Genomic DNA, 18,952 nt, shown 5'->3' with positions numbered 1-18,952 from the left:
TTACCATTGCAAAATACAGTTCAAAACTAATTACAATCTAAAGGGTAAAATCTGTGTAAGTGCCCATCACGGAGAACAATTGCATTCCACAAGCCAACACACTAGCCAATGCCACATATCAAATACATTAATATAAATACATAATGCTCACTATTGAATTGCGTTTAGTGCATTGCGGCATAGAGTTGCAATGTTAATGATTGCTTAAAACAAAAATGTAAGGACCATAAATAGAAAGGTATTTTTAATGTAAAGTATCTCCTTTTAACTGCGAAAGAAACAGTTAGTTATTATTGAGTGTGCTGAAATCTGAACCCACAAACACAAAGGCAGATGGTCAAACCTGTGCGTGTTAAGTGCCTTTAATGTAATGGAAGTGATGTTACTATATTTTCTTTACATGTTTGCAGTTGTGTGCTTCAGTCTTTACAATATGTTACAGGCATGAGTATTTGACACCCATTCTATGGCAAATCCCTATTTTCTTGGATAGAGATTCATAACATGATGCCAGAGAAAAAGGTAAGTCACTCAGAGATAGTATTTGAAGTTATTTCATTTCAGTATATACATTGTGTTTTATTTACAAAGAAACATTATTGATTCATCTCTTTTATACACCAAAGGACTTTCAAGCACATTTCTTTAACAACTTTTTTTCTAACAATATATCATTCTTAATACTCCAAAACAAGCACTTTTAGTTAGGATTGTCCAACAATAAATACTATTGACCAGAAAGATACTAATAATTATTACAAGCAAGTTCTGCACTTTTTTTCATGTTGAATAAAGAGCTACTTATTGCTTGATACATAATTTAAGAACATTATTCTTTGCCTTATGATGTAAACACCTGTATTGCTCAAAACTGGGGACAATTAGAAGTTGATATGGAGTACCACAAGATCAAAATATAATACATATATAGCTGTAAATGGGTATCTGTATAAAATATTTACTATAAGTGAAACAAAGAATACCTATGTCCTCTGAATTATTTACATCCACTATTTTTTTCATGTACATATGTTGAATTGTCCCATTGTTATATATCCGGAAATAGTGCATTAATTTTCCCCCTACATTTTCCAATCTTTTCAATGAATCAAAGGAATTCATCCTAAATTGCTTCTGAGGAAGGTATAGACTGAACTCTGAAACATAAAGTGTCTACTTGCCATCATTCAAGTTTTAGAAACTCCAATGAACATTTTATTGAACTCAGGAATTGACTTGTATTCTTGGTCATCATCCTACAAATGGGACAGATGAGATTTCTGAGGTGGAGGGTAAGGGAACAATATAAATGCTGGGTATATTTCTCAATATTCATAAAATCCATTTTTGTGAAGTAAGTTTTGTCTTTAGTTATGGCCCTGATTTTAACCTTTAATAAAAATGTATTTCAGTGAATGGAAATCATGTGATATTCCTTGCTTATGCTTTCAGACACTCAGTAACTATTTCTTTTACAACGCCAAGCAATGTGATTCCTTTTCCCTCCCTCTCCTTTCACACAAGCGATATCCGTTTAGGTTGTCTCCATTAATATTTATTTTGGAAATATTAAAACTAATTCTGGGCTACAATGTTTTACTTGCTACCTAACATGGTGTATTTGCCTGACCTGACTTGCTTGTTTCATTCCACTGCAAACTCTTTTGAAATATTTTGAAATAATGATGCAAACAACCTTGTAATTACATGGAGCAACATAATTAAGCATTTAAGCATCATGTAAGCATGTCGGGGTCTTATATTGCTCACGACACCCCACCATATTTCCTCATCTATACCATATGAGATCATGACACCAATTGGTTCAAGGGGAAACTTTCTAGGATTTGTACAATGTCGCGAATGATTCTTCCATTTGTTTGATATTTACACAACTTTTTGACCAATTTTACAAACGAAATGCACAGAAACATTAACTATACATTGCAGAGAAACATCCACCAGATGGAACCCTTCACTTTTGTTTTTGGTGAATGACATTTAAATATCATTCAAATAAATAGAATAGGAAGAAGGGAGGGGAAGAATGTCTCAATGATATGTCATTGTATAAAATGTCCTTTGAAAATTACAGCCACTTATGATTGATTTTCCAAAGAAAAGTATTGCTAGAAAAATGTGTTCAGTTTCATCAAATGCAAACATTCAGGTATGTCAGATCAATTAAGGGATCTTTGAATTAGCTGTTTTCAGTCCATTCTGGCACCATGCCAACTCCATGAACTGAGTGGTATTGATGTGGTGAGAGGGTTCTTGACATGCCATGTGGATACAAGTAGTCAGAAGGTTGAAGATTGCTTGCAGACTGAATCGCAGCTTGAGGAGCACACGGCCTGACTATGGGCTGGTGAGAAACTGAGGTCTGATGCTGAAACATGTGGGTATCCCCTATCTGTGGAGACGTGTGGTTGGTGACACCACTGATGCGAGGCATTAATGGGCTCGATGTGAAATGCGCTGAGAAGTGTTGGTAGGGTATTCGGTCCATGGGCTGCATGGCGGTCACTGTGCAGCTACTGTATGAAGGAACAGTGGCCCAAGTGTTACAACTTATGTCATCGAGGCTGGAGCCAGCGTCCGTTCCTGATGTAGATCCAGCATACATGCACGCCTGCCGTTGTGCTGAGTCAGTCCTGTAAGACGGAGCAAGATTTTGCTGTTGGGAGTAACTTGGCGACCTGTAGAAAGGGTCATCATCTTGAGGTGGGCTTTCCATAAATGACTTCTTGAATGGATGCTCAGTTGAGGTGCAATCTTCTTCTACTGCTTACATAAATAAATCAGAATGGAATTAAATTTCAGTTAATGAGAAATGTATGTATGAAAAAGCACAGATGTCATTTAATTCTTAGCTTTTGTCAGTAAATTTGATGAAAATTATCTTATAAACAGCATGGTCGTATATGTTGAAGATTGACACAAAATGCTGGAGTAACTAAACGGGCCAAGGAGCATCTATGGAGAAAAGGAATAGGTGACGTCTCAGGTCGAGTGCCTTCTTCAGACTGAGAGCCAGGGGAGAGGGAAACTAGAGGTATGAATAGGTACAGAACAAATCAAAGCTGACACCGATCACCCAGGAGCCCACAATGGTTCATTGTTGGATGTGGAGGAGGTGAGACCAAAGGGATATGAACAGTGATAGTAGCAAGATGACTAGCGTGGGGGAGGGATGGAGAGAGAGGGAATGCAAGGGTTACTTGAAATTAGAAAAACCAATATACATATCACTGGGTTGTAAACTTCCCAAACAAAATATGAGGATGGGCCATTATTGATTCCTGCTCTGATTTGTTCTGTACCTTTTCATACCTCTAGTTTCCCCCTCCCCTGAATCTCAGCCTGAAGAAGGGTCTTGACCCGAAACGTCACCTATTTTATTTCTCCACAGATGCTGCGTGACCCATCGAGTTACTCCAGCCTTTTGTGTCTATCTTCGGTGTATACCAGCATCTGAAGTTCCTTCCTACACACATAGTCGTATGCTACATGTACACCATGTACTAAGTGTCTTACATCTCTGGGCCACTTCAAATCAACATGCTCAAGTTTCATTTCACATGCATGAATGTAATGTCTTGGCTCACATTCCATGTCATAGCAAAGAGAAGAGGCAATGCCAGAGGTGCCATACTTTGGGAAGAGACACAGAACTCTTTTAGCATTTAGCCCGCACTGATGAATATTAAAGAGTCTGCAATAGTATCTGAAGAGCAACAATGGAGTTCTTCCCCAACATCATGGCAAACATTTAAGCCTTCCTTAATCAATGTTACCAATGCATCGACTATCTGGTCTCAACCACATGTTGGTATATATTAGTAGGAATGAACTGCAGATGCTGGTTTACACCAAAGATAGACACAAAATGCTGGAGTAACTCAGCGGTTCAGGCTTGTCTCGATCCAAAACATCAAGCATTCCTTCTATCCGGAGATGCTGCCTGTTGTTGGTATATATTGCCCAGGTTACAGCAGTTACCCTGCTTCATTAGTTGTAATGTGTTTGAGAATGTCATTGTTATAAATAATCCATTTCTATGCACATCTTTTATGGATTGAAAGATAGTGTGAAACAGGCACTTCAGCCCATTGAATCCATGCTCACATTTGATCACCCGTTCACAAGAGTTCTAGGTTATCCCACTTTTGCATGCACTCCCTACACAATTAGGGCAATTTACAGAGGCCAATTGATACACCAACCCACATGTCTTTAGGATATAGGAGGGAGCCATAACACCTGGAGGAAACCGTTGCAGTCACAGGAAGAACATGCAAACTCCACCCCGACCCCACACCTGAAGGCAGGTTTGAGCCAGTGTCTCTGGTGTTGATGAGGCAGCATCTCTCCCTGCTGCACCACTGTGCTACCCTTCATCTTGGAAGACACAAAAAGCTGGAGTAACTCAACGTTTCGGGTCAAGACCATATGTATCCCTCTCCCCTTCTTTCAGTCTGCAGAACGATCCCGATCCGAAACGTCACCCACTCCTTCTTTCCAGATATTCTACCTGTCCCGCTAAGTTACTCCAGCATGTTTGTGGCTATCTTCCGTGTAAACCATCATCTGCATTTCCTTCCTACACATACCTTCATCTTGGTAGTCTGGGGCTAACAAGCCATTTCCCTGTCTTTCACTTCTCTCAAATCACAACGTGTGAACACATCAGCGGTAAGATAACAATTCCCATGTCCATACTTCAATGAGTTTATTAGCCAAGGAAATATTCTGGCACCCTTTACTTCTGTGTTGTCAAGGGATCTGATAATCAGCCTCTGGTGGTATATTTTGCGAAAGGGTTACCTGCATAAGATATATCTCCCCAAACGCTATCTCTTGCCTTCAGCTTCCATACGGCAAAGTATTGCTAAAATGCACTTAGGGAGAAACCGTCGTGACAAGCCCAGCCTGTGTGAGGTTGAGATGGGATTTGCAAGGTCACATGTTCGTTTCACATCACAGCATTCCATCTAGCCACTGTAGCTCCAAGAGTTGTTTATTTTTTGACACTCAAGCAGAATAGATAACTGGTTATTTGGAGAAGCCACCCACAGGATAGACAGTTCAGATTTCTCAGTGGGGAACACTTGAGGTGCATTGCTACTTGTCAGTTTATTTTCTACATCTGTTCATGCTCGATAGTACGGCGCTGCAAAGTGTAGCGCTCGCAGCGTTATTGGAAATGGAAAACAGTTTCAGTTTCAGTTTATTTTATTGTCACATCATGTACCGAGGTACAGTGAAAAGTGTTTGTTACGCGGTAACCAGTCAGCAGAAAACAATACATGATTTGCAATCGAGCCATTTACAATGCACAGACACATGATAAGCGAATCGTGCAAGGTAAAGGCAGTAAAATCCTATCAAGGATAATCCGAGGGTCACCAAAGAGGTAGATACCCCAAAGGGGAAAACATTTAATTTCCCATTCTAACGTGCGCTATCTATAAACCTTTTCGCCATATAACATTTCAAGTTAATATTAATGTCTGTGACAGATTGTGTGGGGGTGCACAGTGGCCACGAAAGACGCCTTACCTTTCCTTTTGTTGCAATGATAAAGCGGACTCTGTTCCTGGGACAGTGAGTACGGATTAGGAGGGAGCAGCTCCTGCGATGAACTGGATACGCCGTTCTCGCATTGATACTGAGAATTCAGGCTGTTAGACACGGGCAACACTCGCACCTCCCCGCTGAACTGACTCGCAGCGGACCCCACACGTTGTCTAACCGTGCTCCGGGGAACCACCGGGTATTCTTTACTGTAGGCATAATTGCAAAATAAAACACGTTAATGTCCAAGAGAGACAGAACATGCTGCAGTAACTCAGCGGGACAGGCAGCACCTCTAGATAGAAGGAATGGGTGACGTTTCGGGTCGCGACTTTCCTTCAGACCGAAGCGGTCAGATGCCCTCAATACTACCCTCATCCCTAACCAGTCTGAAGGAGGGTCTCGACCCGAAACGTCACCCATTCCTTCTCTCCTGGGATGCTGCCTGTCTCGCTGAGTTTTCCAGCTTGTTGTGTCTATCTACCCTACTAATACTACTTCGTGGTTGCGGTTCTACGACTTGATCAGTCTGGTGACCTTGAAGAGTTACACTTCACATGCCATTTTCAACATTTTTTGCATGGTTTGAAAATGATAACTAAACCTTTACTTTTTAATTATGTGTGATTCCCTCCTCGCTACCTTTCGTTCTGTCATTTCCAAATACATGGGGCTGTGTGAACATGCAGAGTCTAGCCCGCGCGTACACAACGGGCCGAACGTCCCATGCAATTGTAAGAGAAATAGCCTTAGGAAAACCTCGCCTTCTTGTCTACGGCCAACAATGGCTTGGTTTCAAGATAGGCGTTCGTTGGCTAGTTATGATTTATTGTTTTGGCCAGGTCCAGTGGAAGCCTGATCTCAATCTTTGAATAAAAATATTCTTGGAGCAGGTTTGCGTTTGGAAAGTCTGACCCAACAGAGTGCTGTCTAAAGTCCAAATCTGACCCATTTTAAAGTGGTCTGCAACAACCTTTCCTTATCTCGTGTTCTACGTGGTCTCTGGATGAAGCCGGGTTTTGATGAATTGATTGGATGATACAACATGGATACAGGCCCTTCAGCCCGCCGAGTCCAAGCTGGCCATTGATCACCCGTTTACTCTAGTTTTATGTTATCCCACTTTCGCGTCCATTCAATACATTCCAGCAGATCGAGCGGGGCAATAAACATAAGAGGTATTTCACTAAATGTGAGGGGAATTGGCCAAGAGTAAACTGGTGAAATACAAAAATGCAACGTATTTGATGTATCATCCCGGACAGCTTGCATTTATTTGATCTATCTGTATCACATACAATGCAGGGGTGTGCAAGCAAGTTACCTTTGCATTCGTGACATTCTGTGCAACTCCATATCATCGCTCCCGCGAAATCCCTTTGCAAAAGGGTTATTTTCTATTTTGAGTTGGGTAATCTAAATTAGAAATCGAAAAATGTATTAAATTCCTTAAATTCCTTAATAAAATATTTTAAAACAGCATCCCCGCGTAGACGCAACCCGTACGTCTATAATGACAATGCAAAAACAGTGAGCTTGACGTTAAGATGGACTTTAAGTGCATACCTGACCCATTAATTTTTCAACGATAGACACAAAGTGCTGGAGTAACTCAACGGGTCAGGCAGCATCTCTGGAGAGAAAACATGGGTGCCGTTTCGGGTCGGGACCCTTCTTCAGACCCTCTAGAGTAATGTGTGAAAAAAGGTCCCGACCCGAATTATCACATCATTTTTTCCTCCAAAGATGCTGCCTGACCCGTTGAGGTACTCCAGCCATTTATGTCTATATTTGGTATAAACCAGCATCTGCAGTTCTTTGTTCATCTTCAACTTTTCTTATTTCACCGCGTGATTTTTTTTTTCGTGTTTAAAGAAAGTACGTGTTTTTACTCATACCTTCCGAACGTTTTTAAACACAGTTAAGACTCAAGTGACTGAGGATGCAAGAAAATGTAAAGTACTGGAGGAACACAACGAGTCAAGCAGCATCTGTGGAGGGAATGGACGGGCGACGTTTCGAGCCGATACATTTATTTTTTTTAATGATATTGTCGGTCTGAAACGGGATGGAGCACATGTCGGTATACTTTATAGTAACGTTAATCTGTCAATGAATTGTGTAAAGCTAAGCCTGTGATATAAGCCGTTTCGTCTTTTTGCGAGGTGACCGGTCATGCTGATTTGAAAGTTTCGTTATCGCCTAGAAATCCAATGGGCACAAAAAACAGTGGTCGAAAAGGGAATCTAAAAGCCTTTGAATTGGATTTCGTTGCTGAATAATTGCAAACCCGGCTCAAAGAGGCGGTATAAAAGTGCACATGCTGTCCGGGAAACTTCCAAGTAATGTCTCAAGTAATTTACTGTCGCTTTCCAAACACACGTGTTAGCCGCTGCTTTGTCTGAATTGATCGGACGTTTGGTATGTTGACCATTATAGCTGAGGTCTGCCAAGCTACCAAGAGCCGACTCCGGCCACGTCCGTTCCAGGTAATGCTGGTGCAACAGTCGCCCTTGCTAGCACTTAATGAATTAGCCAGGTCAGATTGAAAATGAAGACATATAGAACCTAGTTTTGTGTAGGGAAGAATTACGGATGCTGGTTTACACCGAAGATAGACACAACATGCTGGAGTAACTCAGCGGGACAGGCAGCATCTCTCGACCCGAAACGTCACCCAATCCTTTTATCCAGAGATGCTGCCGGACCCGCTGAGTTTAGTTTAAACTCAGTTAATCTAGAATGTTGTGTCTATCTTCAGTAGAACCCAGTTTTTAATTATTTCTTACTTTATTGTTAAATTTATTATTTATTATTCTAAAATAACAATATTTTATTATTATTATTTGTAACAAAAGTTGTCATTATTTGTAACAAAAGTTGTTATCCCACTGCTAGGAACATGTACGGCCAATATTTTACACAACTAAATATCCTGCAGTGTATATTTTGGGCAAGTCTAAAGGACCAATTCAAACCTTAAAACTTTCCGTATATTCCGTGAGCAACTTGTGTTGGCGATTTTGAAAAGTCCTTTTCCAAAATTCTTTGCTTTTAAGGTGAGAAAATATTATCCCGTCAACGGCACAACGAGGTGTAATTAGTCTACAAGTAATACTCAACAGCATAACTTTGGGAGCTGGCGTTAGAATCAATTGGGTTTTCGTAAGTGTGAAGTCAGGGCGCCGTGGCATTATATAAATACAAGGCAATACGCCACCGAAGCACCATAAATCAGAATGGAAAACATGCGGGCGTTACTTTAAGTAATATGAGCTGAACTAACTTTCATTTTTATAAAATATCTTTGGGTTATTTGAGTTTAAAATATCCATATTATGTTATTTTATAACGTATCGTATTGATAGAAAATAGCCAACTTCGATTTAATGTCTCAAATAGTGCACGCATTCTTGCTTTCAGAGTTATGTATTGGACAAGTATTTAATATACTATGTATCCAATAACACTTCATTATTTTATATATTTCCAACAGCTTTTTTGATAATAATTTCGATGAACATACCATTAATCTCAGTATGAAAATATTAGTGAGTTATTTTTGTGCGTGCTTTGTGTTTCATTTGTCTTGCAAACTCCGGTCAGTATTTTTGTGTCTCAATGATTATATGATAATATAATCATTAAGCAGAGAGAGGGAAGATGAGAAACGATAATGGCGCGTTGCAAGCTCATTGATGATTAAATATTATTTTCCCAACTAATCACAGGTTACCTTACAAAAAGCTTCAAAGTCACATGGCAGAACCTAAACGGCTTTATACTTAACATGCCCATTTGAATAAAATGGATAGCAGCATTCAATTGTGCTAAGCACAAATCCTTGGGGAGTAAATGCCGCTATGTGTATTTCTAATTAATTGTCCGGCCGTCTACTTGTAAAGAGTTTTAAATTATGTGCTTCTCAGCCAAATAACGTATCCTGTTACTAACTTTCAACCTGCCAGTTTTGAATTAATTTGATATTTGTTCCTAAGAAGCTTACACTTTCTAAGAAGCAGGCATTGATTGGCACGGCTCATTTACACGAATGTTCCCTTGCTGTTAAATTGGTGAAAATCCTCGAATCCCAAGGACCACATTTCAAAGGCGATTTTTTTTAAAAGGACGTCTCCTTGAAATATTTTACAATCTCGTGAAGAATATTAATATCTTGTTCAAAACCCCAATCTAATGCTGCAAAACCTTGGGCTTGATGGAATTGCAAGGGAAACGCAATCTTTTTTTTCATTAAAAGTGATAAATGTCAGGTCGGTGTTGCAATTGGTGAACTGCAGGTGAGGCTCTTGCTTTGATTGTGGTTGGAAATTTAAATGAATTCCAATTCCGAGGCGCGACCTTTTACTGGGATAAACGTTGCTGGAGAACGTGTTTGCCCGTCAATTGTTTAACCCGACGGTGAGGCAATTGAACAGAACTATAAAATATGGTGTTTCCCCCTCCTCAGATCGTTCAATGACATCCACCAGAGTGATTGTTGATCTTTGCAACTTGAATCCTCAACTAATTCCCCAACTGGCGTTATTTCACTAAAGGCGGAAATTAAAAATTAGTCTAAACTTTTCATTTGTGGTGAGTTATTAAAGTGTCCTCGTATAGTGCAAGCCACACTCAAAATCCCTGACGGAACAAAAAATAAGCGGCCTTAATCGCAAACGGTAGACATCTGGAATAAAATCAGACATATTCAAAATATACCGCGACCCATCAGCATCTAATAATAAAATGAAAACAGTTTGGGGGCGTGTTACTTGGTGATCTGAAATTTACTGTACACACATCTTCCCAATGTTAACTATCTATGTTCTTAGAATCTGAGAAACTATATCAATATCCGTGTAATATAAATAAACAACAAATAAATATTTAACGTGTGTCCATGAAATTAATAATTAAACTATAGAACTAAAGTGTCACGTTCGTTCGCTATGTACCGCAGTAACAACATCCACTTATCGATTGCGACCTGTCCATTTTGTTGCCCAATTTCACGCCGGGCCAGTGATCGATAAAACCACAAGACTGGATGCTGCTTCTCATTGCAAACAATGTGTTGGAAGTGAAATTTGGGATTACATGGGTGTGAGTGGGCGAATTGATTCGAGGTGGTTCAAACCCACTTCACATTCTTACCTTGTGGTTTTGATACGATGTGACCGCGATAAAGGCAGTTTCAGCGAAAACATGGGTGCAGAAAGCCGTGTTTTTCGACCCAAATCCGTTATTTTCGTCGGCTTTTACAATATGCAACCTGGGCTGGTATTTGTGCATCGAATTTAGAATAATCTAACAAAGGAAAAGATGGAAAGTAAATATTCGGATCAAAACCAAGGATTTAGATTTAGCCTTATATCAGCTTTGTGGTGGGTATTTGTAGAAACGAGAACGAGAGAAGGAAGCGTGTAGGAAGGAACTGCAGATGCTGGTTTAAACCGAAGACAGACACAAAAAGTCAGCGGGTCAGGCAGCACCTCTGGACAGGAAGTTTGGGTAACGTTTCGAGTCGAGACCTTGCTCAGACCTCTTTTTGGTTTTAAATACTCGGGGAAAGATCGCCACATAGCTCGTCTTTTTCAATTCCCACACTTCTGTAATTTTCCTCAACCAAATGGCAATTTGCCGGCAACTATGGGAACTGTTGTCATTCCGGGGAGTTTCGCCCAGAGTGGCGGCGTTTTTTTTAAATTTTGGAAAGCACCCAACTAACTAAGCCCCTTCCACTCGCAGCCAACCTCTTATGAGGACACACTGCCTTTCATTTTTTTTCTTAATGTGATTTAAAACGTTACAAACATCTGGAAATGCCAAAGTGTCTTTTCGAAGGACTCATTCTGCAATTATTCCAAGATCGCCAAGATTGTTGGGAGACAGGGGGTAGGGTTGGGAGCGACTCTGGCGACAGAAAGACGCTGCTTGTCCCGCAATGGCAAACCCTCCAAGTCATCTCTTCTTGGAGTCCCTCTCATCCCCCAGGCTTAGTTAAATTGCTTTGACAGTCCCGTAAGCCCTAGACATCACTGGTGAACGATCTAATGATTTTTAATTTCATTACATCCCGCTTAATTGAGAGGCTACCAGTACTGGTTACATCCAGCAATTTGTTAAATGAATTTCTCATTGTTGCTTCTCAATCCGTTTGTTTAGAGAGATTTTTGCAATCGCCGCCTTTTCACAGTAGGGGAGGCTGCCTTCATCGGCCTTCCATCTTGTGCCCGGCAGTTTCCAAGGCTACCGTTACCTAACGAAGTGCTTAATTCCGGAAAACAGAGCTCTCTGTTCTGGTAGAGACGAATGTTGGGGAAATTCAGCGCCACTGTTAAAGTTGACATTTCCAATTTGTGTTTTGGTTCTGTTTCTCTAACGTTGATTCTTATCTCTCAGATACTACAGACGGCGGAGATGTGTTATATGTCAGTACTTTTACACATCAACTGGAATAACGGAACTCATTAAAAATACAAAAACTAAAGGATTTCACTGGCGCCCCGGAACTTAAAGGAGGGTGTTTGGTCCACTTTGGTAATACAACGTTATTTCGCATCGAATGGATTGGAAAGTTAGGCCAGGCAATGGAAGGGAAATGAACACGTGTGCCTCTCTCATAATACTGGTATTGTTTATGTTAAGACAGGCCTCCCCGTGTCCCATCGTGCATCGCAGCAGAATGAGGCAATTTGTGTTCAAGGCCATTAATTTCAGGTAAAGTGAAAGGTTCCATTCTCAACTGGTGCTTGCAAACTATTGCATTCCTGATGCGCCGCTTTTTCTAAAAAAAAACATAATTTGGCCCAATTCCGCAGTTGAAATAGCAACCTTGTTAATGTTCATTTCTAAGGTGTACAGCAACACGAGAAAACCAACGATAATTATTCACGTTAAGCCAAATGTTCTACTCAGTCCCACCACTCTACAATTTTCCCGTTAACCCTTCGCCGACCATCGAGCCGGTGCCGTTTCTTTGCATTCCTCGCTAGCGTCAATGGCAAACAAGCTTCACAGGGTGTAACTTTCGTGATAACCGCGTGTTTAACAGTCAGCCCAACGTTAATTTGTGCTCTTCTGTTAAGATTGGGCAGGTTCCGATGATCATTGGAGTTCAGCTACTTAATGGAAAGAGGTGGAATGCAATTAATAAAAACAGTGAAGCACTTACATGTCCGAAGGGGTCGAGGTGGTTATTGGTAAGTTTGAGTTTTTGGAAGGATACCAACTGCCTCATCCAATGCGCCCCAGTGGCAGGTGAATCTGGGTGAACGTACAACCTCCCCGGCATCGCAGGTTCCGCCTTCCCCGTCACAGACCTTGGGAAAATAAAGCGTGGAAAATGTCCAGAGGTAATCGAAGCTAAACTCCTACATCAGTCCAGTCTAGACACGGAACACACAAAGAGCGTTGCCAACGATAAAACAGGTGTCGCCCTCAATGAATATTTTATACACGTTGAAACCAAACTCTGAATCTACTTCACATAATCACTGCTAGGAAGTGAAATGCTCCAAATACCAGGGGGGAATTTCCATTTTGAAAAAAAGGCCGCGCACTTGTCTGAATCAAACCTTATAAACCTACTTAGGGAGACGCTCATTTTTCCACACACGGCCTTCTTTATACACAATATACATGTCAGTTTCCACCCGTGTAACAACAAGTGGCGCGTATAAAAGACTCATCATTGTCATATCCCCACACAACACCATTACCACAATATTCCGAAATCTATTCAGCCCAACAAGAATTCTACTTCTTATTTAAATCTCGTAAGTGTGATGGAGCAGACAAATACTACACTTGCCATTTGTTGTCGGCGAACTTATAACGGTGGTCATCTGCCGGTACGATGTCCATTAGAAGGATGTATTTTGTCTTCGGATTTAACCCGGTCACCTTCACTTTGTAACTGGGAAACATGCGCCTGAATTAAAACCAGAAGCGTCTTTAATGCAGGGGCATAAACCACTCTCCATAGAAAATATGAATTCCCACCACTGTAAACAATGATACGTGCCGCTGGAGACCTCGTTTGGTGTTTACTGATACATGACTTTGTTTTGTACAAGCAAACTGATGGAAAAAAGGTTGATTGTTCAACCTGAACAAACAAACACGATCTGTAATTCATGTACACAGTAGACACGAGTTATAAAAGCCGCGGGTAAACAGGCAGCATTAATGTAGCAAACTAATGTACACAACATGGCTTCGATCATGGCCTAATTTGTACCCCGCGTACAAAGCCTAATGTTCCATCTCTTTGTATCAAAGTGGCTCTTAGTTTGTGAATGCGAAATGTGTTTACAGAATACTTTGGAAATATAATCTAAAGATGACTTTATTCATTGACATCGCATTAAAAAAAGGGGGGAGGGGCGGGGGGAGAGAATAAAAGGCTTTTAACTGGAAGCGCTATATTTGTTGTCTCACCATATTACCGAATAACAGCTTGAATATATGCAGATCTTTATAAATATTTATTACTTGTTCGGCGTAAGTGGGATGAAATTGAAAGCCCACGAGGAAACATATTGTCTGCATGCAGATCAAGAAATGTTGAGGGGGCAGAATACAAATCATTGTTTTAATCCGAAATTAAGATGATATCCTGTTTGTTTTCGCTCTTTCAAGGAATCTCAATTTGAATGTCCCGAATTTCTGCCTCATTCTACAAGTGTGTGAATTATTTAGATTCTTACTGCAATTATCATTTAACAAAATAAACTAAACTAAAGATGAGGTGGGGGGGGGGGGGGGGGGGGGGGGGGGGGGGGGGGGGGGGGGGGGGGGGGACTTTAAATTAATGAAATGCGAATGTTGCGGGGAGCAGATGATTTCATGTAATTAGTATAATTTATTAATTCGAGTCTGTATGTTCAATAAAGTACCTTGCCGCATCAGTTTATAAAAGCTCAGCAGTTTAGCTAAACATTCGAACTATAGTTTCTACAAATAAAACGAGGACAAACTTAAAAATCTGTGGAAGCTTTCATATATTTTCTATAAACAGTCTAGCTGAAATATCACTTCAAGGCTGACTGGATTTGCGCTCTACAGCCACATTAAATATTCCTTATTAAAAATTGATTAATCTGAGCCTGTTTAACGTTGAGAGCCAGAGTTATCAACTATCTATTATATTCGACTCTTTAGAAACACTTAAGAATTTCCCTTTGGGACGAACAGATTTTGTATAACAGTGAAAGTTCTGTCATTGCTAACTTTGGTTGATCGGGAAGCATATTCACAACTGCATTTAAGTAGCAGTCGAGCTATGAGCATGAACACAGTAAATTGTCATTGTAAGAACAACAGCCATTATGGTAGCATTTCGTTTTGGGTTAATTACCACTCCCTTACCTTCCCGCTTTCGTAATGATCATCTCTGTCCCGACTTCGTGAAATTTTAACCATAACTCCCGTTCATGTAAATAAACTTTAATCCCCTCCATACCCTAGAAGTGGGAAATACAATTAATAAATACCCATGCCTAGAAGTACATTATCAACAAAATAAATACAATCTAAATAATCAATGCAATGGCTGCCCGTTATAATTTACCCCCTCGGTTACAAAATCAGTACTTAATCCGTACCTTGCTCTTAAAGTATGTAACATCGAACGAGATTAACCAATCAAGCGTCTGCGAGCACTGGCACCGAGAAAGGTGTCAGAGATGCATTTACAGACATTTGCATGTAACACCCAGTTGTTACCCGTGTTAAGCAATAAGGTGCACTCATTGTGCTGCGCTGCTAGTCTGAGACCAACCTGTTGACTGTATGTAGCCTGCTGTGGGGAATGTGGTTTGTTGGCCGCACCGAGCAAGCTGTCCTGCTTATTTTCTGAAGAGTGTTCCTTCGGCTCGGGGTCGCTGCGTGTTGAAGCTGGCAGCCCGAAGCCTTCTTCAGTCTCCGCCATATTCCGCCGCACGATTCTTGCGAGAGAGGCAGGAAAACCCAAGCATTGAGACTTAATTGTAAGCAACGCAAAACGACCATCACACGGCACAGTCCTTTCTTGACAAATATGCAGTAAAAAACATAGCAAATAGCGAATGGGTTAAGGGACAAAGGGGGAAACGAAACTCTCTCAAAAATAATACGGTTACCAGACCGAGCTGCCGCACTATTACATAATGCAGGCCTTTTATATGAAGTTATGGAAAATTAGGGATAAAACCATAATGCCAATCTTAGCTGACTCCAAATGATAAATGAGGTATTCACGAAATTCGTCTGGACTTCTGGAAAGAGTAATAAAGATAAGGTTGCAGGCTGCTTTTGAGCAACTGTTTGATTGGAGTCTAAGCAGCAATTACAATCCCTCCACTTTGTAGACCAGCGTTTCTGCATTTGACCCAACTTCTTCCATTGGTTTCAGGGCCCTGTTAAAGTGTCGGCAGCTTTCGACATCAGTCCGAGTTTTCACCGTGTTATTGCGATGGCTTTGCTGGCGAGCGCTTTTAATCACTCGCCGTACACTCCGAGTTAGTAGACGGCGGGGGCACGTGATCGTGTTGATAATGAGTAGATTTCAGAAGCGTGTGATCGACTGAAAATTAAATATTCTGCATTTGATCATAGCTTTCCAAATGGGCAGAGTTCTACCGTTTGAAAGGCCAACCCCTTCCACACCTCCCCGCCTCCACAACCTGTCACCAGAGCACCCGCATTTTAGTTTAAACTATCTTAAGGTGTTATTTCATCTCTGATGTGGCGCAAATGTTTTGAGTCGGTTACTGAATTACCTAAATACTGCCAGCTACATTCATTTGACAATCCAGTTGACTTCATCGTTTCCCATCTTCTCTCTCTCTCTCTCTCTCTCTGTGCTTAATGTTTATATTCGTCATCACTTTGAGACACAAAAACACTGACCCGAGTTTGCAATGCAAATGAAACACAAAGCGCGCACAAAACAATTCACTAATATTTTCATCATTTGGATATAAAAGCATGCCAGCATTTCCCAGAACTGAAAATAGAAATCACAATTTGGATAGCGTTTAGTTGGTCTGTATCATACCCAATTAAACTAGGCCTCTGCTTATAATGCGCTAACGATTAGAGACGATGGGGGATTACAATGCAAAAATAATGTAGGTCGCATCTATCCCAGTTGTGCAGCTACTAATGGGTTCATGATATTTATGTGCATTAAAATTATATGTCGCCGGCTCGTAGCCCTGTTTAATATTTTATTGATCAATTGTTTACACAAAAGGACATTGTTCAAAGCAGATTTAACTGAGAAGATTTTACGCAACTTTGATTGTTCTCATTATCGAGATGCTAAATTGTAATACCCTCTTATTTTTAAGTACATATCTGTAATTTAGTTTAATTTAGAAATCATATTTTCACGGATCTTTTGACCGCACACTTGACTACCCACGCGTTTTACTATTGCTCAGCATTACGGTTATGAATAATTCACACCAATCGTCAAACATAGCGTGTGTACCTGTAATCGACAAAATTAACTTGCAAAACGTATTTATATGAAGATAAAGCCTAATTTCAGGACGTTGTTAATGCATCATACGATTGCATGAGAATGCATTGGGTATTTAGGAAGGCCTGTGTGTTGTAAATATATTTTCCTTTTTGGGACGGCGAATGGGAATGACTCTGTCTACCTCGCTGGCTAGTTTATAACAATCTTATTCGGACAGTGAAGCTATGAAGCCTGCTCTGTATGGGATGAACAGCACTGCCACTTTGCACTTTCTGCTAACTTCAACTAATGTAGATGTTTTATAATGTGACAATACCTACATGAACATGTATGTCATCAACATGCTTCTTAGCTCGAGTTCCGGCAAAAGAGTAACTGATTTCGGGAATATATGTCGCTTGCAGAGTTTCCCAATCGGGAGGAAAGCGACAAGAAAATGCTTCCGGCAATATTTACAAAAAACAATCGCCAAAAATATTAAATCCTCGCTACAGTCGAGCAAACTGCGAGGAACAACTTTTTCGATGCTAAACCCTCCCACTTCTATTATGATTGGTAATATTACAATTTGACGTATAAACGGAAGAGTATCAGAGGATCAGAAGACAGCGATGTGTCTGTACAGATAGGCCGCGACACTGTGCTTGCAAATGTAAACATACACTCATATTCGACAGTGGCCACTATTGGTTATATGGACAGTTTTTGAAATTTCACTAATTACTAGATGTCCAGCTCCCAGCATTTTCCTAAAGACTTGCCCACAATAATCTGGACCAATCCGAAATACTTCCTTTTGTTTTAATTTCCGTGCAGGCCCCGTTACTCAGTGATAAGATACTTGAAAGAAATCGCGATCGCTGCTCACACAGACAATGCACTCAACATGCACGCAAGCTGAAATGCAGAACACAAAGAATTAAACTTCACCCGAGGGAGAAATGGCAATGTACCTTCAGGTCTATCCACAATGGAAGAGTATTGATACAATCCTTCGCAATCGCTGTCTTCCCTGGTTAGACACAGAACACATCCCAGGCTGAACAATCCAGAGATCGCCAGGGGTATTGCACTTTTCCAAATACTTCCAGGTTGCCGGACGCGCAACGAGTGATTTTGAGGGTGGAAAAATAAGGCCTTGTCGTAGGATCTGTGGTAGCTATGCACAAGAAACTTGGCGTGCAGAGGACGAGTGGGAAAGCAGTTCACCCATAAGGTAGATTTGGTGGGCGCTGTGTGTGTAATATAGGAAATGCGTGCACATCCAGTGGAGCGCGCTGACTGGAGTGACGTGGGGAACCAACCTTCCGTGCGCTCCAAGTGCTGAACGTCTGTCCAACCAGCGCTGATCCACACACAACGACTCATCCCAGACCCCCCAGCATCCTGGCAGCTCAAACGCAGCACAAAGACACGATGAAACTTGAGCACCTCACCATCCATCTTGGTCTCTTTTTTTTAACCAAAAGGCACCCCCCCCCCTCTCTCTCTCTCTCTCTCTCCTCTCTCTCTCCTCTCCCTCCCTCTCTCTCTCTCTCCCTCTCTCTCTCTCTCCCCTCCCTCTCTCTCTCTCTCTCCCCTCCTCTCTCCCTCCCCCCTCCCCCCCCCCCCCTCTCTCTCTCTCTCTCTCTCTCTCACACACACACACACACAGTCCTCCACCCACAGCCACACGCACACACAGAAACTAAGCCACACACACACGCACACACAACCAATAAGCCTTTATCCACTGACAGGACCTAGAAATCTCTCCGGGAGAAAACAAAATTCCACTGAGTGCTGTGAAATGCAAATCCGATTCCCCTTTTAGGCTGTAGATAACTCCGGAGCTCACCATGACGTTATCCAGATGGGAGAAGCAGAATTCAAGAAAGTCACAAGCCTGTCTGAAGAAGCAAG

The 18,952-nt window shown here is 41.2% G+C and overlaps 1 protein-coding gene across 1 annotated transcript; it reads right to left on the bottom strand.

Moving 5' to 3' along the window:
• Positions 1–538: 538 nt before the first annotated feature.
• Positions 539–18,502, bottom strand: LOC129709320 (T-box transcription factor TBX5-like). The gene is made up of 9 exons (XM_055655601.1): positions 18,004–18,502; positions 15,362–15,609; positions 14,950–15,044; positions 13,391–13,510; positions 12,752–12,899; positions 10,732–10,884; positions 6,902–6,993; positions 5,563–5,786; positions 539–2,784 (listed from the first exon to the last, which is right to left on the bottom strand). Exons 1-9 carry the CDS (start codon positions 18,491–18,493, stop codon positions 2,201–2,203), a joined length of 2,154 nt encoding a protein of 717 aa, XP_055511576.1. The 5' UTR covers positions 18,494–18,502; the 3' UTR covers positions 539–2,200.
• Between the last annotated feature and the right edge of the window lie 450 nt (positions 18,503–18,952).

The sequence above is a fragment of the Leucoraja erinacea genome, chromosome 25 (genome assembly GCF_028641065.1).
Source record: "Leucoraja erinacea ecotype New England chromosome 25, Leri_hhj_1, whole genome shotgun sequence".
In the NCBI taxonomy this organism is placed as follows: Eukaryota; Metazoa; Chordata; class Chondrichthyes; order Rajiformes; family Rajidae; genus Leucoraja; species Leucoraja erinaceus.
The sequence above is the reverse complement of the archived record's forward strand: the minus strand, read 5'-3'. Positions and strand labels throughout refer to the sequence as shown.